This window comes from Xyrauchen texanus, chromosome 40, assembly GCF_025860055.1.
Source record: "Xyrauchen texanus isolate HMW12.3.18 chromosome 40, RBS_HiC_50CHRs, whole genome shotgun sequence".
In the NCBI taxonomy this organism is placed as follows: Eukaryota; Metazoa; Chordata; class Actinopteri; order Cypriniformes; family Catostomidae; genus Xyrauchen; species Xyrauchen texanus.
Window position 1 is genome coordinate 8,087,294 of NC_068315.1, and position 26,248 is coordinate 8,113,541.

The following is a 26,248-nucleotide window of genomic DNA, read 5'->3' on the forward strand; positions in this document are numbered from 1 at the left end:
TGATCTTGTATTGTTCAGCAGTACTCCACTGAAATAGAAAGAGAGTTTCTATAGAGAGTTTTCCCTTGTATTTGTTGCTTTTGCTTTCTCATTTGAAAGTCATTTTGAACAAAGCATTTGCCTCATGAATACATGTAAATGCACATCTGTGAGTTCGTAGGACATTCCTTCCTTCTGACCCCCATTCTTGAGGAGCATTTTTTACCTCATTTTCACCTCTGGCTCTTAGTCAATCATGTGCACACAATCACACACTCGCATTTTGCACTTCTGTTGGTTTCTATAGCTTTTTACTGATTTTGCAACCAAACCAGTAGTATTATGCAACCTATTTACTTCTACTGTCTTGTATTGTAAAGAGGGAGCTGTGACTTGTGTAATAACAAGACAGACTTACAGGCTTTTGAACCTAGGGTGCATTCTGCATGTTGATGCATGTCATCTTGGGTATTCATTGAACATGTGTATCTGTTTTTCTGTCTTTTTGTGTTTTTTTTTATATCTTTATTGTTGCTTTTGTCTGGTCGGTTGTCAGCTTTTTAAAGTCCTTCTTTACGGTTCTGTGATAATCATCTCTCTCTCTCTCTCTCTCTCTCTCTCTCTCTACAGTATTCTCTGTCTTCCTTTGGGGGAGGGGGCAGGGAAGTTGAACAATTGCTAGCAGCTGTTACTCATTCCACAATAGGGCCGCCTCTCCAGACCTGTGAGCATGTGACTGTTTGAGTTTCATTTATTAAACTGGTCACTCTACTGCCCAAGTCTTATTCTTATCGCCTGACAGAAGTTTCCCCTCAGGTACGAGATATTTTTGTCCTCTTTTTAATTTTTTTTCTCTTTTTTGTGTGTGTGTGTGTGTGTCTCTGTGTGTGCATTGTGGTTGTTTTCCTTGAGTTAAAGGAACATGGGCGAGTCAACTGTTTCGGAAACATTTCTTTTGGTGACAGTTACTTTGTCTGACAGCAGTATATTGTTTCTTTTGGGTTTTACTATGTTTCTTTGTGTTTAAAGTTGTGGAAAACTTTCTTTTCTTAATTTGACTGACTTTTAAGGAACTAAAAGAGATTTTCTTTTTTGTAAAAGTTGTAAAAATTTGACTTGAGATTTCAGGCAGTTCAAAGTCTTAAAAAGGACGGACTTTGGTTTGTAGTTTAATCTTTTTCAAATATTTCCAGAAAGCAGAGCAATAGTTACAGAAACAGCCTGTTGTTACAGAAAACTTTTCTTGCTATTCCACATTTGTCAGAAAAAATAGCAGTAATTCTTGAAATGGAGAAAAAACTATTTATAATATAAAGCTTTGTTTTTCTCAGTTCAGCTTTATTTTCCAATTTCTGAGACACAAAAGTGATTAATTAAACTGGTAATATCACTTTACAATTAGGTTGTATTTGTTAACATTAGTTAACATGAAACAACAATGAACAATACTTTTACAGCATTTATTAATGTTGGTTAATGTTAATTTCTACATGAATAAACACTGGGATGGGCCCACTGGTGGGCCCGCTGGCTTATATGCCACCTTTTTGCTTATAACTTCATGAAAAATAAGCAGAACATAAAATATCACATATCATTACTTAGAAGCGATTACCTTTAATCAGGTAATTGGATGCATAGATCATTAGATAATCTACTAGAAGCACAATGTTACATATGGCCACCAGGCGATGGCGTACAGTACATGACACAGACTCAATGATGACTCAAATGGCACAGAATGAAACTCATTCTGTGAAATCTAATTTTCTAATATCATGTCTTCATGCTACTCAGACCTTTAGTCGTTGTTGTGTAGTCATTAGTTCTTATTTACAATTATTAATGTTTATTTGTTTGGAGACATTTTTGGAAAGTTTTTTTGTGGTCTGTTCTGTATAACAAATTTTGCGGCCAATTTTTCCTTATCGCGGCCCATTCTGCACATTTCGCGGCCGACCCACCGGCCCGCTCGGGTATCCCGCAGGCAAGTCCGCCCCGATAGGCCCAAAATTGCGTCGGCCCACAGGGAAAATGCCCGGCATGCAAGATTGCCAGTCCAGCCCTGGCAGTGACGTAAAAATGTTTTGCAAAGTTTGCTGCTTCAGTATTTGTAGATTATTTTTTCACATGTTTCTATGATATACTGGAAAACAATGATAAGCATTTCATAACTTTTAAAGGCTTTTATTGGCAAAACCCTTGTTCTTCATAACCTCCGCAATTCGCTCTGGCATGCTGGATATCAGCTTCTGGGCCAAATCCTGACTGATGGCGATCCATTCTTGCCTTATTAGTGCTCGGAGTTGATCACAATTTCTGGGCTTTTGCTTGTCCACTCGCCTTTTGAGGATTCAGCACAGATTCTCTATGGTATTAAGATCCAGGGAGTTGCCTGCCTACAGATCCAAAATTTCAATGTAATGATTTCCGAGCCACTTCATTATCACTCTTGCCTTGTGACATGGTTCTCCATCATGCTGGATAATGCACGGATCATCACCAAATTGCTCCTGGATCTTTGGGAGAATTTGCTCTTGCAGGACGTTTTGATACAATTCTTTATTCATGGCAGTGTTTTTGGGCAGGATTGTGAGAGAACCCACTCCTTTGGATGAAAAGAAAACCCACACATGGATGGTATCAGGATTCTTCCCTGCTGGCACAACACAGGCTCATGGTTGCGTTCACCTTTTCTTATCCAGACTATCGAGATGTCCCAAACAGTTGGAAGAGGGCTTCATCAGAGAAAATAACTTTGAACTTGTCTTCTGCTGTCCAATCCTTGTACTTCCTGCAGAATTTCAGTCTGTCCTTGATGTTTTTCTTGGAGAGAAGTGGCTTCTTTGCTGCCCTTCTTGACACCAGGCCATTGTCCAAAAGTCTTTGCCTCACTGTGCGTGCAGATGCACTCACACCAACCTGCTGCCAATATTGAGCAAGCTCTGCATTGGAGGTGATACGATTCCGTAGCTGACTCCTCAGGAGGAGACAGTCCTGGCATTTGCTGGACATTCTGGGATGTCCTGAAGCCTTCTTCACTGCAGTTGAACCTCTCTCCTTGACGTTCTTGATGATCCGGTAAATGGTTCTTTCAGGTACAATATTCTTTGCAGCAATTTCTCTGCATGTGAGGCCATTTTTATGCAAAGCGACGATGGCTGCACGTCTTACGTTAGAGGTAACCATTTCTAACATGAACACAATGATTTGAAGCACTTCTTCCCTCCTTTTATAGCAATCAGTCTGCTCTTATCATCCAATCAGAATGATAGAGTGATTTCACCTGACTAGTACTCGTTCACACTTTCCCAGGTGCTGATATGATTAGTGAAATTATGTTAGCTGGTCATTCTGTGACAGGGCCAAAAAACAGTGAAATTTGGGTTTTTGTGATAAAGTAAATTTTTTTGGCCAATGAAGCTTTTTTCAATTATTTAAAATGCATCTGATCACTCTGCACAATAATCTAGAAACAACGTGAATCAACACCACAACAACTGAAGCAGAAAACTTTGCGAAACACAAAATGCATGTCACTGCCAATAATCTGCCAGAGTGTGGACCTTCACAAAAGTTTGAGTTATATTTACATAGTAATAAATACTTGGTTACAAAATTATTTGATTTCTCACTCATCTATCAGTCTGAGATCCAAGCTTGTAGTGATTTTGACAATTGCACCATTAAATTGTGTTGTTTAAATAAGCTTTGTGTTTCCGGACACATAATCACAAGATGTCAGTTGAGAGAAATACTTTCTGAGGGTGTAATGCTTGTTCCCTTGAAGAAATACTATTATGTATTAACAATACATAATTGTAATTTTGTTTTAACCAACCCTGTTCTTTTACATTCTTTCTTTCTGTGTTTACAGAAAACTATTCTTGCCATTCCACATTTGACAGAAAAAATAGCAGTAATTCTTGAGATGGGGAAAAACAACTTATAATATAAAGCTTTGTTTTTCTCAGTTCAGCTTTATTTTCCAGTGTCTGAGACACAAAAGTGATTAATTAAACTGGTAATATCACTGTACAATTAGGTTGTATTTGTTAACATTAGTTAACATGAAACAACAATGAACAATACTTTTACAGCATTTATTAATGTTGGTTAATGTTAATTTCTACATGAATAAACACTGAACAACAGTATTTTAATAAACTAACCCTTTAAACTTGGCTGGGCCTGCTGGTGGATCTGCAAAAAAATAAAACAAATCATCAAAATATTAATAACTACAGTCTTGACCAACACACATTTTTATTTGTATAGCACCTTTCACAACACACATCGTTTCAAAGCAGATTTACAGAAAATCATGCATTAAAAGAAAATTCATCTGTAAGATCTATTATGTCTTAGAGTCATCATTGTGTAGTTTGATAAAATACCATTGTGAATTGTGTTTAATAGGTATCGTTTGAAAGCTTAGAAGCTCTACTTTACAATGCATGAAGGCATTATGACCAAAACTGAACAAGTGCTTCGAAATTTGCAAACAAATCAGAAGTGCTCCATTTTGATAATCTAAAAAATAATAACAATTACATATTATTGCATTGTTTAAATATGTTGTAAATGTTTTAAATTCTTTCTTTCTTTCTTTAAACAAGTAGTTAAACCTTCTTGTGAAAAGATGCACTCTGAAATCAGGATTTAATCTTGCTGGTTTTTCAGGCCCTTTAATTAAAATAGGATTACAGTGTAGAAACCACCATGTGGAGTTTCAGTCTTATGTTGTTTTTCTCTCCTTCAGAGAAGTCTTCGGTGGCACAGGAGACTCCCCAGTGTCCCCAGAGACGAATTAATGGTCACAAACACTGCCAACCCTTTGAGATTTACTTTAAAACTCCAGGTTCATCAAAACAGTGTTCCTCCCCTCCTCAGGAGAACACTCATGTCCTACCAAACCTTTTGGGGAACTCTTGGTGACTCAGGCCAGAGGAAAGTACCACGATGACAGGCCGACTACCCCAGAAGCTATTGCTATGGTTCATTGTGTTATTGGGCATCGGATTGCTGGCGTTAACTGTGGTATGTGTGGCTCTGCAGATCCTGGTGCCATGGCAAATGACGAACTTCCAAAGCTTCACTGCAATAAAACACAGGTATTGAGATGACTAGACAGACTAAATTACAATGTTTGCATGCAAGGCAGCACTGTTTTGATTCTGGTTTGGGTTTATTTTAATCCTGATTCCTAAGTGTGAAACTTCTGTAGTTAATTCAGCCCAAACATTTTGACGCACAGACTTCTTTTCAAACTTTGTCGATCATTTCAGCCTTGAGTGTGTATGTCTGTTTTTGTGTACATACCACTTTTATAAAAATGTAAGTTTCAAGGGCCTTTCTTTAAAGAAAACGACTTTCAAATGAGAAAGCAAAAGCAACAAATACAAGAAACTCTCTTTCTATTTCAGCGGAGTACTGCAGAACAATACAAGATCAGAACTATCTTGAAGTTAAGGCTTCTTAGTTGTCTTCTGTTGACTGTTTCTTGGCAGTAGGCAGTGGTTGTTAGTCATTAAGGAACTACTGATGATGTCAGCATGGGCGCATAGTCTTTAGAGAGCAGAGATCACATACATGCTCTTTGTCACTATGGAGGTAAGCTTCAGAAGCAGAGCCAACTTTATTATTTATGTTTGTTTGTTTATTTATTGTTCTTTGTCTTGTTTATCAATGACGAAGTGAGTGCAGGTTTTAGATATTTTTTATTTGGATTCGGATTGTGCTTTTCACAATACAAATGGTCAATGCAGCTTAACAATGAATAGTACCTTAGATATCCCCACAGAGAGAAACCAAGGGAGACAGTGGCAAGGAAGTACTCCCTTAGATGGGTTAGGAAGTATTGGGGTATGAGGGAGGAACTTTAGGTGAAATCAAATTCAAGCCTGGGATGCCTACTTCCTCAAGCTGGCACATTTTCCATTGTTTATACCTAGTTATTTAATGCTAATTTACTTTACTTTGTTCTCCAATAAAGGGGTAGTTCACCCAAAAAATCAATTATGTCATCATTTACCTCATCATGTTCCAAACCTGTTTGACTTTCTCTATTCCATAAAACACAATGCCACTGAAGCCAAATGGCATTGGTTCTTAGTTTCCTTATGACCAAACGTCATTGATGTCAAACCTGACACAGTGATTGTATTGGTACCATATACATATTTAAATAACTACTTAAATTACTTAAATTTCAGTCTGTTCAGTCTATTGTATGGCTCAATTCATTATATGGAAAAGAGTGGCCCCAGACATTCTTAAAAAACAAATCATCTTTTGTGTTCCATGAAAGAAAAAAAGATCATACATGTTTGGAACCACTAAATGGTGATTAGCTAAATTATGACAAGATTTGCACTTTTTGAGGTGGACTATCACTTTAAGAGCTGCTTTGGTAGTGCTCCTTCAGTATAGTGCACTGCCAGGCATATAATCATTCTGGTTTGGCTTTCTTTCATCCTGTGAAGTGCATTAGTAATGCCAGTGAGCTCAAGAGAAGTACACAATCATTGCACTCAAAGTAGGGTCTATTATGTGAAATGTAGCCCAGATGCTAATTTTAACACAGGCATACTCAAAAAACACCCTGAAGGTCACGAAAAGGCATATTCCACCAGTAGGCATCAAAACTTGTGATTCAGTACAAATTCCGAAATTTAGGGCATTTCAAAATGACACGTTCAGTAAAGTGATCTTAAAGTGATTGTAAAGATCAGTATTTCATTTTCTCATAATACTTGCTTCACAGTGTTTTGATGACATTTCTAAGTAGCCTGTCTGAATGAACATGAACTAATTATCTGTTGTTAAAAGTGAATATGCAGAGACAAAAGCACACCCTGGATCGAACTCACGACTCGAGGGGTGGTAGTCAGCATCAATACTCACTGAGCCACCCAGGATCCCTTGTGTAACCATTGTTAAGAATTATCCCAAATATCCATACAGTGTTTTAAGGATGTCATATGTTGTCGCTTACAGTGTTGGGTGTAATCTGATTACAAAGTACATAAAAAAAATAATTTATGATTAATTATTTTATAATTATTATAAATAAATAAAAAAACTCAATATTTTATGTTTGAATAATTGTATTTTGTTAAATATTACTCAATTCAATCTGATGAAATTTTGTTATGAAACTGAAATGCGTAAATCTTAATATGCTAAATATTTTTTGAGTAATTCGTTTCTGTAATCTAACTACTTTTTTGGTCAAAACATAGTGTAACAGATTCAATTTTAAATTCTTGTAATCCAATAACAGTTACTGACTTTCAATTAATTTAATTATTTTTAAGTACACTACTTAAGTTACACATATTTCTGATATAGTAATTTTAATGTAGAATACATTTAGTACATGAATTATGTTCATAAGTATGTCTGTTTGCACATATGTGACAGCCGAAGTGTATGACTCATGTGTGACAATGCACAAAGGGAAAATGTAGACAGAATATTAAATTAGTTGAGAGGAAAAAACATTCTGTGAAAAGTGTTGTAGAATGTAACTTAAAAGTAAAGTCATTAATAATGTGATTACTTTTACTATCAAGTAATCAGCAAAGGAATCTTAAGAAATTTGTAATTTGTAGTGGATTACCTTTTTGCATAACTGGTTGTTTATGATTGTTTTTATCTTTTACAAACCTTGATTGATTGCAGAATTTTTTTTATTTTTGTAATCAGCAAGACAATAGACTCACACTGATTAAATCTTTAAGACAGAGCAGTCAAAGAAAAACAGTATTGCGAAATACCCAATACCCCACTATGATGGTGCCAAACATATCTACATCATATCACTTTGCACAGTTATGTAATAATGGAAAACACAGATATAGAGTATAATACTATAATCCTCTGTTACATTAACAGACAGTGTGTTAAAATCAATTAGGGTGTAAAATCACTTGATCTGTAATTAAATTCACTTGATGATTTTAACACTGAATATTTTACTGAACTTTGAGCTTGGTTCATTATGTAGATTTATTCTTACAATTAGGCCATTCAAGAACATTTGCTGTACTGTGTGCAACATTTCTAGTCTTGTTATGTAATACAGTTTAGTTGTCTTATTAGGGCCAGTATTTTTGTTTCCTCCAAGCTGCAAGTCAGCACCAAACTGAATTGCAATAATATTAACTTATGAAACCCCTAAAAAAGCTAGTCCCACCCCCAAATCCTACCATTGGTTGAGCCAATGTTGCTGTGTCGCATGGTCAAAATGATTTGAAAGCACCACAGAGCCTTAGTGTTTACACTTTTTAGTTAATTAACCCATAGATGGCTAACTTATAGTTGTCTCTTCAAATTAAGCTGTGAAAGGTATATTGTTCAGTATTTTACATCAACTTTAATGTTAGGCTAAAGAAAGTGACATAATGCATTGTCTACTTTTCTGCCTTCCTTGCCCACAGGTATTTCAGTAATGAGAGCAAAAGCTTTATGGACTACCACACATCTGCTGAGAAGGAACTGCCCAGTGCTGAAGAGCAAGATCAGAGTTCATCCCAGCAATCAGATATTCATGATTTGCCAATATCAGACAACTCAAAGCCTGATCATGCAAATTCAAACACAAGCTCCTTAAAACAAGTGCCAAAAAATGAGACAAAATCCATCAAACCAGCAAAACCAACTGAACCAGACTTTTTTGGTGACCAGTATGCCATGGACGATGTTCCTTCACAAACAGTAAGTGCCTGTCTGTGGATTTTGGCCTATAGTTTTATTATTGGCTTCTAGTGGTTTTTGGCCCTGTATCTGTATCTATGTTAGAATAGAAAGTATGTGCAATTTCCAGAAGCCATCTGCTTAACTTAAGTTAAGCAAGATTCATTCAATGTTTTGTTCTTACAAATTGTGTTCATACAAATGGCCATTCAAATGTAATGGTCATTCAAATTCAGTAACTAGCCCACAGAAATCCAGAAAGGATAGTAGTTACATTGAGTGAGTTATTGCAGGTCCACACGAAACTCTGAAAACTCCACTGATTTACGAATTGCCATGTTGCTTCCAAAAGTTAATGCACCCTCAGCCCCATTCTGCCAAATGATTGACAAGCGCCAACCCCTATCAGACATTTTTGCATCAGTTCAACCATGATCACCTTTAATTTTAGTACTGATTGTGGGAGGGAACCAGAAAGTAATTGTGTTCACATAAACAATCTTGAATGCGATTCTGACGGTTAGGTTTAGGGTTGGAATTGGGGTTAGGGCATATGGTTAATAAAATATGCATTCCTGTTCACTTTATTACATAATTTACAACAAAAAATGTTACTCTCTTTTGGCGCCACCCTGTGGACATTTCACCCGTAAACTGGAGCTTTCAGTAATATGAGATAATTCCAAGATGGTGCCAGTGTGTTTGTCGGCTTGCCGTCTATCTCGTCTGTTTTTTCTGCTGTTTTATCTGTTAGATCTGTTTGCCTTGTCTGTATTATGCGTATTGATTCTCTCTATTGGTGCTGATTTATGACCGGCAAACTTGAATCCAGATCAAATATTCTATCCTTGAATGCCCTGCTCTACACGATCACCACAATTCAAAATTCCTTCATCTCTCTGTGGAGACTATGCATTAGACATCTTGCTGCATTCCCCTCCAAAGGAAACGCAGCAGGAAGAGGGGGAATCGTGGTGGTATTCACGTGAGGCTTAGGAGGGCAGTAAGTGTCCCACTTTTGCAAACTTCGACTGAGCCTCCATTGCATAAAACAGTTTATGGGAGTCTTCATTTGGCTCGTCGGGACGTTCTCTACATTACCTCCTAAGCTGGACAAAGACTTTATAGTAGAATTCTCTGAATTCTTATCTCTTATGGTCCCACTGTATGACCGTATGTTGTTGCTGGGACATTTTAACATTCATGTGTTTTGTCCCAGTAGACCCTTGGTTACCGAATTGAATAATGTTTTGGACTCCTTTGGTTTTAATCAGTATATAACGAGTGCCACTCATGTTCTTGGACATTTTCTTGATCTTATTATGTCATATGGAATTCCTGTTGATAATATTGTTAGAGAAGATGCATGTTTTTCAGATCATAGGCCCATTGAATTCAATATTACTGCTTATAGCCCTTTATCTACTGTCAGGCCTGTTGGCCATTATTCCTGTTTTATTAATTCTTCCACTATTACTCATTTTTCTGACCACTATCAGGAAAATGCTTTTGAATCGTTTATTTTATCTACTGCCCAAACCACATCTAGTCCTGATGATTTGATTTTAATATTGTATTCATTCTGTTCAACAGTCTCAGATTTTATTACCTGATAAACCAGATTTTTATTTATTCTGAAGTACAAACAATCAAAAACAAAGAAATCTTTCCATTGGCTAAATGAACATACCTGATCATTGAGGCAGACCTGCCGTAGAGCTGAGAGGAGATGGAAGAATGTATCTTAAGAGATTTTTAAAGATTGTTTGAGGATCTTTCAGAATGAGTCCAAGTTGGCAAGAACAATTTACCTTTCAAAGTTTATTAATACACATTCTAATAGACATAAGATTTTAATTTGGCAATAAATCCAAGCTTACATTTATGCATTTGGCAGACGCTTTTATCCAAAGCGACTTACAGAGCGCTTATTACAGGGACAATCCCCCTGGAGCAACCCAGAGTTGAGTGCCTTGCTCAAGGACACAATGGTGGTGGCTGTGGGGATCGAAGCATCGACCTTCTGATTAACAGTTATGTGATTTAGACCACTACGCCACCACCACTCCTACACACCACTCCTACAATTTTCCAAGAGAAAATTAATACCATTCACTTGTATTCTCTAGCATTTTGCAATATCAATTGAGATTGTCTTGTCACATTTTATTGTACATATTTGTTTTATTTACTGTATTTTATATTTTTCTGTTCAGCACTTCAGTCAGCTTTGCTATGTTTGAGTGTGCTTTAGAAATCAATTTTACTTACTATACATTCAACAACTCTTCCAGCTTCAGCCACTGGGTGACAGTGAGCAATCCAATAAGAATAGACAGATTTTAGCTGATTAACTTTTGACCTATTGTCGCCAGGGTTGGGAGGATTACTTTTGAAATATATTCCACTACGGATTACAGAATACATGTTACTCGAGGTCAGTATTGTATTCTAAATACTTTAGATTACTTCTTCAACACTGGTAGATTTTTTCACTTGTTTTGACTATAAAAACTCATCATAAAATACATCCTCTGAAAAACATAAATATCGTATACAGTGTTGTTTCTAAAACAAGTTAAATCAAATGAATCTTTTTTATATTTTATATATTTGTTATATAGAATATTTTTACAGGAAAACAATACAAAAATAATTTTTGCTCTAATATCAAAGATATTATGATCCAACGTGAATTTTCTTGATAAAAAATATGATCGTGCCTGGTAACATGCATGTAAAATGGCTAGAAATAGCATTTTAGCTTAGCATAAAGCTGAAAAAAAAAATTCTGCTCCAAACTAACTTCAAACTTACTTCTCTGTCTGCTCGTATGAATCATCATACGAATCATAAGAAATTGTTTCACCGCTGTTCAAATGCACTTTGGATCGCATCATTTATATGGATAAATGTGTTCCATCCGAAAGGACTAAATATTACATGAAACAAATGACAATAAAATGCAAGGTAATCTCTTCAGTAATCAAAATACTATTTTAATGTAACTGTATTCTAAATACAATTGATTTAAATTGTAACTGTAGTGGAATACAGTTACTTATATTTTGTATTTTAAATACGTAATCCTGTTACATGTATTTTGTTACTCCCCAACCCTGATTGTCGCCAAATTTACAGTGTGATCTGGTTACTCAAGTCAAGTGTACTTTAAGTCACTTTGGATAAAAGCATCTGTTTCAACTTCAAACTGTCATTTTTTTATTAAATTTTTGGTTCAAATGTAAAAAAAAATTGACTGCCGGAATACATTCTAATCTCACTAAATTGTCAAAACCATGTTTTTCATTATTGCAGAACTGTCCAAGCAGCATTAGAAAGCACGTGCCTCAGACTTCATTTGCTGAGGTGTTTCATCAAAGCATTCCAGTCCTTCAGTGGGCAAAGCATTTCACTCAAGATCAGTACCAGCGGTTGAAGCGCTACAGTGGAGCGCATGGCTGGGGAGGCGTTGATTTCGATGGTATGTGTGTTTTCGGCATTTGCTAGATTAGTTGAAAAGAACTGATTTAATAAAAGAATTCAGGGTTAGGATTTGAATTGGATTTACAATCCAATAGTGTTTTTCGTTGCTATGGATTTGAATGATGCTTCAAATGCTGTTGCTATAGATATACTTCAGTGGGTGATTGGATTGGATGAGGATTTGTTTGTAGGATGTTGTTGTCATACCCATAAATTCAGGGTGGGTCACTGACAAATAAGGATGTTCAAAGTGATAACAATTTAATTTATATTTAGATTAAAAAAGGCTTTACGTTTATGACAGCCAGTTTTGCTGTGTCACGCTGGTTGGAAAGCTAAAAAAAGCTATGTTTAAGAAGAAAAAAAAAACTAGTTTAAAACGTATAGCTTATAGCCTATACCAGTGGTTCCCAACCATGTTCCTGGAGGCTCCCCAACACTGCACATTTTGGATATCTCCCTTATCTGACACAGAATTCAGGTCATAGACTAGAGTCTCTACTAATGAGCTAATAAGTCGAATCAGGTGTGTTAGGTATTACTTTCTATTTATAGTAGCATGCAACATGTGAAACATACAGTAGACACTATAATGTAAAGTGTCATGTCCAGAAAAATAATGGGATTTTGTGTCTGTTGTCCTTCACAGTATTAAAGAGCTCACTGGGAATTTTAAATACAACAGCAAATCGGTTAATGTTCGACGACTGGGAACAGAGGAAGAACAGATCACAGTGCATCCGTTGTGCCGTGGTGGGAAACGGAGGAATTCTGAATGGATCAATGAAAGGCAAAGAGATCGATGAACATGACTATGTCTTCAGGTAGGGACAATTTATGAATTATTCTAACCCATAAAGAAACATATGCTTACGGAAACAATTTTTTTACAATTAATTTTTTTTTTAGGAAAGGTGTCACAAAAAATATGATTTGTTGTGTTTTAGTTTGCACACATCTAAATTTATATTAATATATTTTAACTAAAGGAAGTATTTATAGTGTTTATTGTGTGCATATTTATTTCACAATGCTTCTCTCCTCTCTCGCACCTGTAGGGTGAATGGTGCAGTTCTTAAGGGGTTTGAGCAGGATGTGGGATCTAGGACGTCATTTTATACATTCTCCACCAACACTATGAGAAACTCCATGCGTAGCTATGCTGGCCTAGGCTACAGGGGACCACCAGTAACGAAGGTAACCACTGGTATCTTGACAGCTTTTGTGTTTATCTCACCATGAGGAATGTTTGTCAAATATTTTAATAGGTCATTAGCTCAGCTATGTTTTTTGCTAATTCTCTCTCTATCTTTTTATCTCCCTCTGTATAGGAAACTAGATACATTTTCCTGCCAGATCATGACAGAGATTACATACTTATGAGGGCAGCTGCCACACACACAATAATTGAGAAAGGCCCTGAGCGCAGCAAAACGTATCTACAATTCATTTTTCATATTTGAATAAACACATTCTATGTTTTCTACATGGATCCATGAGTCTAATTCTCATTGTGATCAGTTTCTTCCAATTAAATTGTTTTGCTCTATAATGTGACGATGAACAGAATTGGTTGTGATGTATTGTATGGTAATTACACTTAAGTTACTGAAATGTATTTACACTTTATAATCGATATCTCTTCTAGACCACTTAAATATTTTGGTGAAGATGTGACTGTAGAACATTTCAAAATGTACCACCCAGACTTTATCCGCTACCTTAGAAACAGGTAAGATTATTGTGCATGTTATATTTCAGTATCTAATATGTTATAAATAGGTCTGTCAATCGCTAAAAAATGTTAATCAAATTAATTACATGGTGTCCCGATTAATTAATCCAGATTAATCGCATTTAATCGCATATACAAATATTTGCTGAGAAAGCTCCTCATATAAAAATAATTCAATATTTAATAATGAAATTAGTATACATAGTTATGTTTAAATATAAAAAAATGATATATATATATACGAGTTAAATATAATTGAATACTTAGAACACACGTTGAGATCCTTTAGTTCGAATTTGCATCATGTGTTCAGACATCAAGTGTGTTGCATGTTTGTGTTGTGCTGACTGCTGAAGGATTGTTTTGTTCACTGTATAAACTGTGTGTTGCTCATACAGCTGAAGTTTCACTTACTGCCCTCTGGAGTAAACAGGTGGTACTACAAGCTTTCATTTCTCATGAATCTTCCTTATTACGGTCCGGGGGCATTGCGATTAATTGTGTTTTTAACATTTTATTTTTAATCAAATTAATCGCACTGAATTAATGCAGCCCTAGTTATAAGTTATTATGAGCAGCTTACTATACAGTACATTATTTTGCTTATCCACCTTTTCCCTGAATGCAGAAGTGTTCCACGATTTATACTGGAAGCCAGTTTTTGTTTTCTGGTCTCCAGTGTTTTCACTTGTATTGGTGGATAATGTGATGTTTAGCATTTTAAATTTGTAATAATTGTCAAAAAACAATAAAAAACAAACAGGTGGCTCCATTCCAGCTACAACTGTATATAAGAAAACGGTTATCAGGGATGACAGTCATTTATATAGTAAGCTGGTCATTATACACAAATATTTGACCGCAGCCTGCTGTTGTTAACGAATCAGAATCAAGCATTCCAGAAAGCTGTGCAATAAACAGCTGTTAAATGTTGCATGCTTCGTATTTAGTTGAGTCTTTATTTGTACAGTATGTAGCGCAACAAGGTGTCTCAGTTTCTGCTGGAATACAGGGTTATGTTACATCACTTTTCTTTTCCTCATCTAGATTTCTGCATTCGCGTCTTCTAAAAACTGGTGCAAGAAGAATTTACAGGCCTTCCACAGGAGCAGTAATGCTTCTGGCAGCTATTCATACTTGTGACCAGGTTTGTTCATTAATTTTTTTGTTATCAATGAAAACAATATATAGTGTTGCGTAAGAGTGTGCTCTGTGGTGAAATAATCCATTGTGGTAAGATTGTATTCTCCTCTCTAAACCTGTCGTGATTATTACATAATTGCGTAATGGTGGTTATCTGAAATTGTAAAACCATTATCAAAAGCTCAAAGGTGAGTTCGCCTTAATATGACATGTGACAATGACGAATTGAGATAGTACTAGCCTGTTGCATAATAATTTGATTTTCTATAGAATATAAAAATAATGAATATTGTATTACCGACATGAGGTCAGCTGGAATCCACAACACAAAAATGTGAGTGTAAAGCTCACCTAATGTGTTGAATGTGCTGAGTGACTCCATCCAGGTCTCCTAAGCAACCAAATTGGCCCGGTTGCTAGGGAGGGTAGAGTCACATGGGGTAACCTCCTCGTGGTCATGATTAGTGGTTCTCGTTCTCAATGAGGTGCATGTTAAGTTGTGTGTGGATCGCGGAGTGTAGCACTGAGACTTGTCCTTCGCCACCTGGATTAGGTGAGTAACCGCGCCACGACGAGGACCTACTATGTAGTGGGAATTGGGCATTGCAAATTGGAAGAAAGGGGATTCATTTAATTAAAAAAAAAAGCTAGATGCAATAAAATGAACTGAACAAAATGCAGCTGTCTCGAGAAGAGAGAAGCTGCAGATCTTTCTTTAATTTGTCAAGTTTTTCTACCAAGTCAGTCCACTGTCGGCCATATTTGGAACACTCTCGGGAGGCTTTTTCTAGTAATGCAGTTCAGCTCTTATCTACTTGAATGGGAAAAGACCGAAATCTCCTAAACGGTTGATCAAGATTATGATAAAAAGACATATTTCAAATCAGCAGTTAAATCTGACCACGGGTTATGCTAAAAAACACAATTTTCTCATCTTGAATAGCTAATTGCTGGTTGTTGAGATGATTGACAGGTAATGTCTTAATCTAAAAGGTGATTGGCTCTTTTACCTGGATGGCGGGTCTTCCTTTCTACATCCGGTGAAGGCTGGCTGCCATTGGGCATTTAAATTTCTCCCATTCATTTTAAAGGGTAACTAAACCCCTGCTCAGAGTCTGACTCCACCCACTAGCAATATTTGAAAAATGCTGGAAAAGTGGGCAGACACCAGCGGGGATAGAGGGGACAAAACGAGGGCGGGGCTGAGCGGGGGGGCGTGCACCTGAGACCCGTAGTGACGGATTAATTGACAGCTGCTGTCAGACTCTAAAATGGAGAGTGACTGGAGTGGTAATTTTCTCCAGGAGTATTACTATTATGTTATTATTATTCCTCACACGGTCGCAAGCATGTACATGAATCTGATGAGTTTTATCGAGTTGATGTCAATAGCGCGCGCTCTGTAGGCATATTCATATTTTGCCGCTATGTGAAAAAATCCAGCAAATCCAGTAAATTGTGATTCAAATATATTTGATCACTCACCTCAAGACACCGCTGCGGTGGTGGAGTCCATGCAGGAGGAGCAGCGTTTGGCACTGCGTCACTTTTCAGCGCGAGCTGTTTGGAGAAGCCCATTTCCACTTCCGTTGGAGAAGCAATCCCGCGTAAAATGCAGTTTGCACACTCCTACAGCTCTAGGCGGGAACTCGCGGTCTTCCAGGCCAAGGACGTGCAACCACTTCCAAACGTTCTTTGGAAACGTTCTTTTTCGAACGTTTCCAAAGTCTGCTGGAAAGCTATACAGTCCAGCAGTGCTGTTGCAACCAGCAACACTACACCTACGTACCATCCTGACCACTGTACTAAATACAGATAATCTACGCTAACTTGAAGCTATACTAACTGACGCAATACTATTGTTGAGAGATGTGTCTTTAATGTGTTCAGTTCGGGACAGCTCAGGGTGGGTGTGTGACCGAGAGTGAGCGAGTGCGCTGATCGAAGGCGCGCGCGCGCGCGCCCCTGTTTTTGTTGTTCCCCGCGAAGCAGCGGAGTGATACAGTGATCCGTGCAAGTAGCTAGCTATGTGCAGTGTATTTCAGTGCAGTCAGTCAAATAAAGCACCTAAACTCTTCTGCAAGATGGCCTCGTTGTCCTTTTATATGCTACCATCACACCAAACAGCGTGAAGTTTAGGGAGTTAACCCCGGGAGGAGAATTACCGGCCCTGGAGAAGACGAATCTCCCCTGTGTCTCCCAACCATGATTAGGAGACAGAAGCAGGAAAGGTTAACACTGGCGACCACGAAGGGACCTCCACGTTGTTAAAAGACTGGTGAGCATAAAACGGAAGGACAATAAAAAGTAAAGCCGAGTGACTGTAATACAACTGTTATAGCGGCGTGGCTGAACTAATATAAAATGGCGGCCGCTCGCGATCCCTCCGATGTTTACGGACGAGAAACCACCTACTCAAACCCGTTCATGTCGCTAACCAATGTGGAGGACAACAATCAAGGTACTGTGAAAGCTTACGAGCGCAAGGCTGAGAGAAAATGCGAACATTATAACCCATTCCTGTGTGATGAAAGTTGCACTATCGTACTTTCTAATGGAGAAGATCTGTTCGCGCCGTTCGACAGCCCCGCCCATTTTTCGTCCACAAATCCTTTTAGTGGAGGCAACAGTCAAAGCCACGGCTCCGTGAGAAGGCCAGACATGCACCTTTTCACATATCCCACTCCAGACATGCCATTTAAGGGGCATTATGAAGTCACAAATCCCTTTGCCAATGTTCACATGGGATGTTTTGTACATAGCACACCAGCTATATCCAAACCCGAAGCCAGTACGTTTCCCATGCCATATTCTTCTATTAATCCAGACATGACTGTAAAACATGGACATTTCCCATTGCGCCAGCCTGGTCCCTCATCTCCAACACGTAAGAGCCGCTCTGCGCCCCGTCAGCCTCCTCTGTCGGACAGTGATGAGGACTATAACCCCAAAGAGAGAGTCCCCACTCTACGTCCTGGCCAGTATGACGGCAGCACACCATGGAGAGAGTTTCTGCACAGGTTTGAGAGTTGCGCAGAGGTAAATCACTGGTCAGTTAAAACAATGGCTACTCAGATGAAATTCTGCCTCACCGGAGCTGCAGGCGCCATCGTCCACAGAAACCCTCGTTCATTCAAATGGGACTATCGCCGCCTGCTAGAGGAACTCGAAACTGCTTATGGCCCTTCTTCAGATCATGCAGCGGCTGTAGCCATAGAGCTGAGGCAGAGAGTGCGTAAACCAGGTGAGGCGCTTCATGTGTTCAGGGATGACATTTATGGAAAAGTATCTATAGCTTATGGTGACTGGTCAGAGGCTGAGCAAGATGCTATAGCTGTTGAAGTTTTCACAAACGGCCTGGGTGATGCAGAGCTAGTTCAGAGACTGTTAGAAAAACGTCCAGCTACACTAGCTAAAGCCTATGAGATAGCCCACCGTCATGACACTACCAAGAGAGCTGCTTCCTATGTCACCAGCATCATGCAGCCAGGGGCCCGCAACCTCACTGAACACAGGCCCCGGGCCGCTGTTGTCAGAGAAAGAGACAAAAATGAGACTGTGACTACCACTACCTCTACAGTTAGCCCATTCCCCAATCACTTTGTCCCACGCACATCTGCAAAAACACTAAAGCAGCACAAGAACTTTAAAAGGGGTGACATTCGCTGCTATAACTGTAATGGTTGGGGTCACAAACAGAGTCAGTGCTCGTCCCCTCAAAGAAATACAGAGACTTTCTTTTCAAAGGCAGCCAAAGAAAGCCCGCTGACCACTGTGTTCCACCTTAAAAGCCAGAGTCGTGAAATGAACATTCACATGCGCATATTTGAGCTGGAGGTATGTGCAGTCCTAGACAGTGGAGCGCGGAGGAGCGTGCTGCCTCTTCACCAATACAACGCCATTCACCAAGACGTGAGACCACCGCTTCAGTCATCCATTGTAGAGACTTTGCTCGGGGTGGGACCAGGAGACGTGCCAGTGCTTGGTGAAGCCAAGGTACCCGTCAGTATCAACAACCATCAAGTTGAAGTGGACTTCCTTGTAGCAGACATAGAGGGCAATGAGGCGATGCTTGGCCATCCTTTCCTCACCCAAGCTGAGGCCCGCCTGGATTTCGGTAAGCACCGTATAATTCTGTTTGGAGAAGAAGTGCCCTACTTTCACCCAGAGACTGTTCCAAAGTCACACGCTGTAAGAGTAGCCAGAACTGTTGTGGTTGAAGCGGGACAAGAGTACCTAGTCAAAGGCAACGTGCACTTTTGCAGAGAAGCTCAGGGAGACATGATGCTTAGCCCCACAAAAGGCTTTGTTGAAAAGCACAAAGTGCTCATTGCCAGAGCCCTAGTCAACGCACTGTCCACCAACATCATTCCATTACGCCTCTTTAACCCTGGCAACAAGGCTGTGACTATTAAAGAAGGTGCCATTGCAGGTCTCCTCCAGCCAGCTGAAGTTCTGTCCTCGTCCAGTGTCCCCACCGCGGCAGACTTTCCAGCCAGCCCCCCTGCAGTTCCAGGGCACCTCCAGGAGCTCTATGCCCAGAGTTCCACTGACTTTAATGACAATGAAAAACTTGAATTATCTAACCTGTTGTGTGCCTATGAAAGTGTCTTTTCCAAGGGACCTGGTGATCTGGGCAGGACCAGTCTGGTGCAGCATGACATCATAACCCGGCCGGGACCTCCAGTGAAGCAGTCTCCTCGTCGTATGGCCGGGGAAAAACAGCGAAGCGCAGAACAGCAGATCAGTGAGGGCCTTCGGAGCGGCATCGCCACACGCAGCCACAGCAGTTGGGCCTCGCCGATCGTTATGGTGCGTAAAAAGGATGGGACTTATCGCCTTTGTATAGACTACAGGGCACTCAACAACCTCACCATCACTGACGCGTACCCGTTACCCCGCATCCAAGACACGCTGGACACTCTCGCCACCGCCAAATGGTTCAGCACTCTGGATCTTGCTGCAGGTTACTGGCAAGTTGAGCTAACACCAAGGGCCCGCCGCGCAGCCGCCTTTTGCACCCGTAATGGACTATTTGAATGGAACGTTATGCCGTTCGGATTATGTAACGCGCCGGCGACGTTCCAACGCCTGATGGACCGCGTCCTTGCTGGCATGCAGTGGGAGACCTGCCTCGTCTACCTGGACGACATCATCGTGCTGGCCAAGGATGTGCCCGAGATGCTGCAGCGACTGAGCCAAGTGTTCCAGAGACTTAAACAGGCAAATCTCAAACTGAAACCAGCCAAATGCTGCCTGTTCCGCCGTCAAGTTGCCTATCTAGGTCATATTGTGTCTGAGCACGGTGTGGCAACTGACCCCAATAAAGTCAGCAAAGTCCAAGTCTGGCCCACTCCCACATCAGTCCAAGAGGTCAGACGTTTCATTGGCCTCGCTTCCTACTATCGCAGGTTTGTGAAAGACTTTGCCTCCATTGCCGAACCGTTACATAACCTGACTAAGAAGAATGCACACTTCCAGTGGCACGCTGAACACCAAGCCGCCTTCGACACACTCAAGCACCGCCTTACCACAGCCCCTGTCTTAGGCTATCCACTGGACCATGGCGAAATGATTCTGGATACAGATGCCAGCGACACCGGTATCGGCACGGTCCTGTCGCAAATGCAGGGTGGCACAGAACGTGTGTTGGCGTACGGCAGCCGCAAACTAGCCAAAGCTGAACAGAACTATTGCACTACGAGGTGGGAGTTGCTAGCCATTGTCGATTTCACATCGCATTTTCGGCAGTACCTAATTGGGAGGCCTTTCAAGGTACGGACTGATCACAGCAGCCTGCGCTGGCTCACGCGAATGAAAGAGCCGGAAGGTCAGTTAGCCTGGTGGCTTGAGAAGTTAGCGGAGTACGAGTTCGAAATTATCCATCGCCCAGGACGCTTGCACACCAATGCTGACAGTCTCTCCCGCAGGCCCTGCCGCCAGTCATGTCCTTGTAATCTGCAGGACCCTTCCTTGCAGCCGAAAACCATAAGTCACCAAGCCATTCAGTGTGATTTGGACTCTGACACTAGCTCCCTATTGCTGAGTCCGGTGGGGGTAAGCGCTATTAGTGTTACCAACACAGACACTTTAAAACAAACAGAGATTATTTATGTGACAAACACAAGCGAGACCAGACTGTTTCCTGGCTGGACTATGGAGGAGTTGCGTCAGGCTCAGGCTGCTGATACAGACATTGCACCAATCAGAGCTTGGTTAGGGGTCAGCAGGGAGCGGCCCCCTTGGGTCACAGTTTCCCCATGCAGCCCAGCCACTAAAACGTACTGGAGTCAATGGAGAAGACTGTACTTCAGAGATGGAGTATTGGTCCGCCGCTTTTACTGTCTAGACGATACACAGTTCTATCCTCAAATTGTTCTTCCACGCAAGATGCAACCCGATGTTATGCGTCAAATGCATGAAGGGCCAGTAGGTGGACATTTTGGTATTGAAAGGACGGTGGCCAGACTTCAAACCAGATACTACTGGTACCACATGAGAGAAGATGTGGCCCTCTGGTGCCGGACTTGTACGAACTGTGCATGCAGAGCCAGACCCCACAAGACTCCACAAGCGCCCATGGGAACTGTCAGAGTTGGAGCCCCCATGGAGCGCATTGCACTGGACATTATGGGCCCACTCAATGAGACAGAACGTAAAAACAGTTATATACTCGTAATACAGGAGTATTTCACGAAATGGACTGAAGCATTCGCAATCCCTGACGAAAAGGCTATGACAGTGGCAAACGTTGTTGCAACTGAATGGGTGTGTCGCTTTGGAATGCCTCACTCTCTGCACAGCGATCAAGGACGCAATTTTGAATCAGAGGTATTCCAAGAAATGTGCCGTTTGTTTGGCATCGACAAAACCCACACTATACCATTCAGACCGCAGTCCGACGGCCAAGTTGAACGTTTCAACGCCACACTACAAAAGATCCTGGCCTCCACTGCAGAACACTGTCACTGGGATTGGGACCTGATGATCCCATATGCAGTTATGGCCTACAGAGCGACCAAGCACAGCGCTACTGGTTTCACCCCAACTTCATGATGTTCGGCCGTGAAATAAGTGAGCCAGTGGACCTTGTGGCTGGTTTGCCCCCGGACTCTGACCATGCAACTTCGGCCCCCGAGTATGTGCAACAAATGCGTGAGCGGTTGGAACTGGCTCATAACATCACCCGGGAAGCCCTCGGTGAGTCAGTCACGCGTGCAAAAAGACAATACGACAAAAACGCTTGCCACACACAGTACAAAGTCGGCGATGCGGTGTGGTATCTTATCAAAGGAACACGCCATGTCAGAAACAAAGTCAAAAAGTTCCTCCCCTCCTACGAGGGACCTTACTTTGTTATGGGACATTTAGATGACTTAGTCTACCGGATCCAAAAGGGCCCCAGAGCTAAGGTCAAAGTCATCCACCATGACCAACTCAAATGCTACCGCAGCCGTGAACCCCTGGACAACACCTGGGTCCTGGACCAATCCCAGAACTGGACGCCTTCTGAGATCCTGCCACCAGCTGTGGACGGGCACCCAGCAGATCGAGAGGATCTCGGCCTGCAAAGCCTCTACTCTACCGCCTCGAGTGATGGTCCCAGCGACTCCTGGCCGTCTATTCCATCTGCTACTAATTCTCACATTATCGGGTCTCTCCCATCCACTCCTTCCCATGTGATACTTGACCATGGTGGGGGTGCGGTAGGAAAGCCACAACACCAGTCCCCGCGCGAACCTCGACCCCAACGTCAGCGCAGAGGACCGGTCCGGTATGGGGACTGGGTCACTGAGTGAGTCACCTGTGACATTTCCTATTTGCACTAGAGACTTTACAGTTTACGTTTTTGGACTCTAGTCTAGTTCGTTCTATATTTGCTTTTCTACAAGAAGCACTTTTTCACGTTCAAAGAAAAAGTAAAAAAAAAAAAAAACTGAAGAGCTTTTCAATGCTTTTACATGCTTGCACTTTATTGCTATATTGTATGTTCTGATTATTACCAGATTAGTCAGACAGTATTACCTCTGGTCACTGAAGAATAGGAGTTAAAAAGTGATGTACTCTTATGTTTATTAGAGACTATTACATTACTGTTAATTGTTATTTTTTACTCCTGTGCTCACTGTTGAATGGGCTTTAGAACTTTTAACACTGTTTAGACACTTGTTAAATTGGTATATCCTACCTGTTTGGATTTACATATTATTTGGGACACAGCTATCTCTTCACATTTTTAGGCCTACAGATATAGAGAATGTGTGCTCAGTATATTTAGATGGAATGGAATTAGTGTTAATTGCCAGTCCATGGTGGGGGTAGTGTTGTGAGATGTGTCTTTAATGTGTTCAGTTCGGGACAGCTCAGGGTGGGTGTGTGACCGAGAGTGAGCGAGTGCGCTGATCGAAGGCGCGCGCGCGCGCCCCTGTTTTTGTTGTTCCCCGCGAAGCAGCGGAGTGATACAGTGATCCGTGCAAGTAGCTAGCTATGTGCAGTGTATTTCAGTGCAGTCAGTCAAATAAAGCACCTAAACTCTTCTGCAAGACGGCCTCGTTGTCCTTTTATATGCTACCATCACACCAAACAGCGTGAAGTTTAGGGAGTTAACCCCGGGAGGAGAATTACCGGCCCTGGAGGAGACGAATCTCCCTGTGTCTCCCAACCACGGTTAGGAGACAGAAGCAGGAAAGGTTAACACTATGCTACTAACTAACTATGCTTCTAACAATACTACACTAACAAATATGCTAATTAACTACCTAGACTACACTAAATAATCTAAATAACTATATAAATGCTATGTTAAATAGATGCTAAAATACTCTATCCTGATCGTTTTCAATACTCGCAATTCAAACTCCTGACTCGCTACAGTGGTTTTGACACAACAAGATGGTTTTAATACTGCCATGGGCGTGGTAGCTCGTACCAAGGGCGTGGTGAGCTGGAACCTGCTTACATCAGCTGTCACCGGTTACGTCATGAAGTACCGCAAACAGCCAATAGGAAAATTCAACTGCAGTAGCCACCGTTCAACCTGAAGAGGGCAGCACTCAGACGTTTTTACACCATATATTGTAGAATTAAAACACTTTATACACAAATGTCAAAAATATTACTTGAATCAATGACCAGTACTAAAAGCCCCATGGTTACAGATCATTAACTAAAAAAAGTTGGTTTAGGGTTTAGTTACCCTTTAATAGAAGTGACTCTTATGCACTAAATCATTTCTGATTTAAGTCTCAGCGTCTTAAAATGTGCCGCTCCTGCACGTGATGTGGCACACTGGTTAAGACGTCTAGCGCAAGACAAATTGCATAGAAAAACAACTGAAAAACAGCGCAGACAGCTCAGTGGTAAAGACTCTGACTACCACAGCTGGAATTCGCTAGTTCGAATCCCAGGGCGTGCTGGGTCTCCCAAGCAACCAAATCGGCTAGGTTGCTAGGAAGGGGTATAACCTCCTCGTGATCGCTATAATGTGGTTCCCACTCTTGGTGGGGCGCATGGTGAGTTGTACTAAACAAATACCAACAGTATCTGACTAGCTATGTTGCAATCATAAACTGACAGTTTGCATATTTGTTTTAATTGTTAACAAACTAAACTGAACAGTACTTTTATTATATGCCTATTCCAAGAAACATTTGTAAAATCATGATTTTTGTGTTTTTAACAGGTAGACGCTTATGGGTTCATGACTCCTGACTACACTGCATACTCAGACCACTACTATGACAAACATCGACGTGTGGTGCGTTTTTTTGCCAATCATGACATGCGAATGGAAATGAAGTTGTGGCAACAGCTGCGTCAAGCCGGACTGATGAATCTTTACATGCGCAAGTGAGCGCAAAAGGATGGATACTTGCTTTTGATTCATTACCGTCACTGGAAAAAACAGCATGGGAGGCCGTCAACAGGACAAACCTGTTATTCCCCCTGCTGTATTTGCCGTTTGTGTTATCGACAGTGAATATCAGCTGCGATTGAGGTTTTTATTGTTGAATGACGTGCTATGTACAGAAGCTACAAAGGAGTGTCTCGTGCTACACACTGAGCATGTTCTCTTTCTACTAAATGACAAAGACTTCATTATTTATTGGTGGAAGGGAGCCATGTTAACACCCTTAGAATTTAGAATAACTGAACTGATCTCCGTGTTCAAAGTACTATTTGTTCTCACATTCTTTGTGTTGTTCCAAATCAAGGCAGGGGAGCATGGACTGTGGACAACTTACTATGTAAAAATGATTTTATAATGTGTTGACGTGCCTTAGGACTTCATGGTGTGTGAGTGAGAAAACGTGTGGGAGAAACAGACAGTTTAAAAAAAATATTAGCAAGCTAAAATGAAAACTCTGTCCAAAATAATCAACCAAAGAGATTGTTTTTTAACAACGTATTAATAATATTCAAAATCATATCACTTTAACAGGTTTAAAGGGTTGTACATGGTCCATCCAAAGTACAATTCATGTTGCACTATGTAAAAAATCTACTTTCTGAAAGGGCTTTTAAAGGGTTATCTGTTTTTAAAATGACTTTTAAAAACATATTTTAACTTCTATATTATGTCCGGATGACTTGACTGGTTTAGGGATTTGCACACTCTTGACTCCACTTTTTTTTAAAGCAGAAATATTTTTAACAGATGCAAACTCACAAATTAATACAAAAAAATGAAAGATTTTTTTTTGCTCAATTAATTTTTTGGAGCTATTTTCTTAATTTCTTTTATTGTTGTAATTTTTTATTTTTGTCTGTATCACAATGTGGATTTTATTTTTATATTTACAGAATCATTTGACTTTGGATTTACAACCTTACAGCTCAAAAACTTTGGTTATTTAAAAATTTTGTTCACTCAGGCAAATCAAAATTAAATAAAAATGTATTTAGTTTTCCAGTTTATTTAAGCCTCAGTGTTTTATTAATTACCCATCCACATAAGACAACCACACCAATAAAATGAGATTCGTTAATGCATCATCCGCAGGAAACAATGATTTTATTTGCAATGATTTGAAAGGTTCATAACTAACAACACAAAAGACATAAACTGACGAAGATACATCTGTCAAAAACACCCTTATACATTGTTTACTTGTTCTGCATTCTGGCTCTGCAAGATAAGAGTATTGCTCATGAAGGTGACTAGAAGTAACATAATACCAGTCATCAAATCTTTCCTCATTTGTA

At 40.2% G+C, this 26,248-nt stretch overlaps 1 protein-coding gene across 2 annotated transcripts; it reads left to right on the forward strand.

Moving 5' to 3' along the window:
* Positions 1-617: 617 nt before the first annotated feature.
* On the forward strand, positions 618-25,941 carry LOC127633793 (alpha-N-acetylgalactosaminide alpha-2,6-sialyltransferase 2-like). 2 transcript variants are annotated; one of them, XM_052113107.1, is made up of 10 exons: positions 618-795; positions 4,742-5,093; positions 8,424-8,700; positions 11,998-12,163; positions 12,815-12,989; positions 13,224-13,362; positions 13,497-13,600; positions 13,814-13,897; positions 14,948-15,047; positions 24,726-25,941. In XM_052113107.1, the coding sequence occupies exons 2-10, from the start codon at positions 4,942-4,944 to the stop codon at positions 24,894-24,896; spliced, it is 1,368 nt and encodes a 455-aa protein (XP_051969067.1). In that variant the 5' UTR covers positions 618-795; positions 4,742-4,941; the 3' UTR covers positions 24,897-25,941. The 2 variants fall into 2 exon arrangements, with proteins under 2 accessions (XP_051969067.1, XP_051969068.1); XM_052113108.1 differs by lacking the exons at positions 618-795; positions 4,742-5,093 and adding an exon at positions 5,470-5,592.
* Positions 25,942-26,248: the final 307 nt, after the last annotated feature.

Coding starts and splice junctions, on each gene's coding strand:
- LOC127633793 (XM_052113107.1), top strand. CDS start 4,942: ATGACAGGCCGACTACCCCAGAAGCTATTGCTATGGTTCATTGTGTTA. Junction 8,701..11,997: donor ACGATGTTCCTTCACAAACA/GTAAGTGCCTGT, acceptor TCATTATTGCAG/AACTGTCCAAGCAGCATTAG. Junction 13,363..13,496: donor GGGGACCACCAGTAACGAAG/GTAACCACTGGT, acceptor CCCTCTGTATAG/GAAACTAGATACATTTTCCT.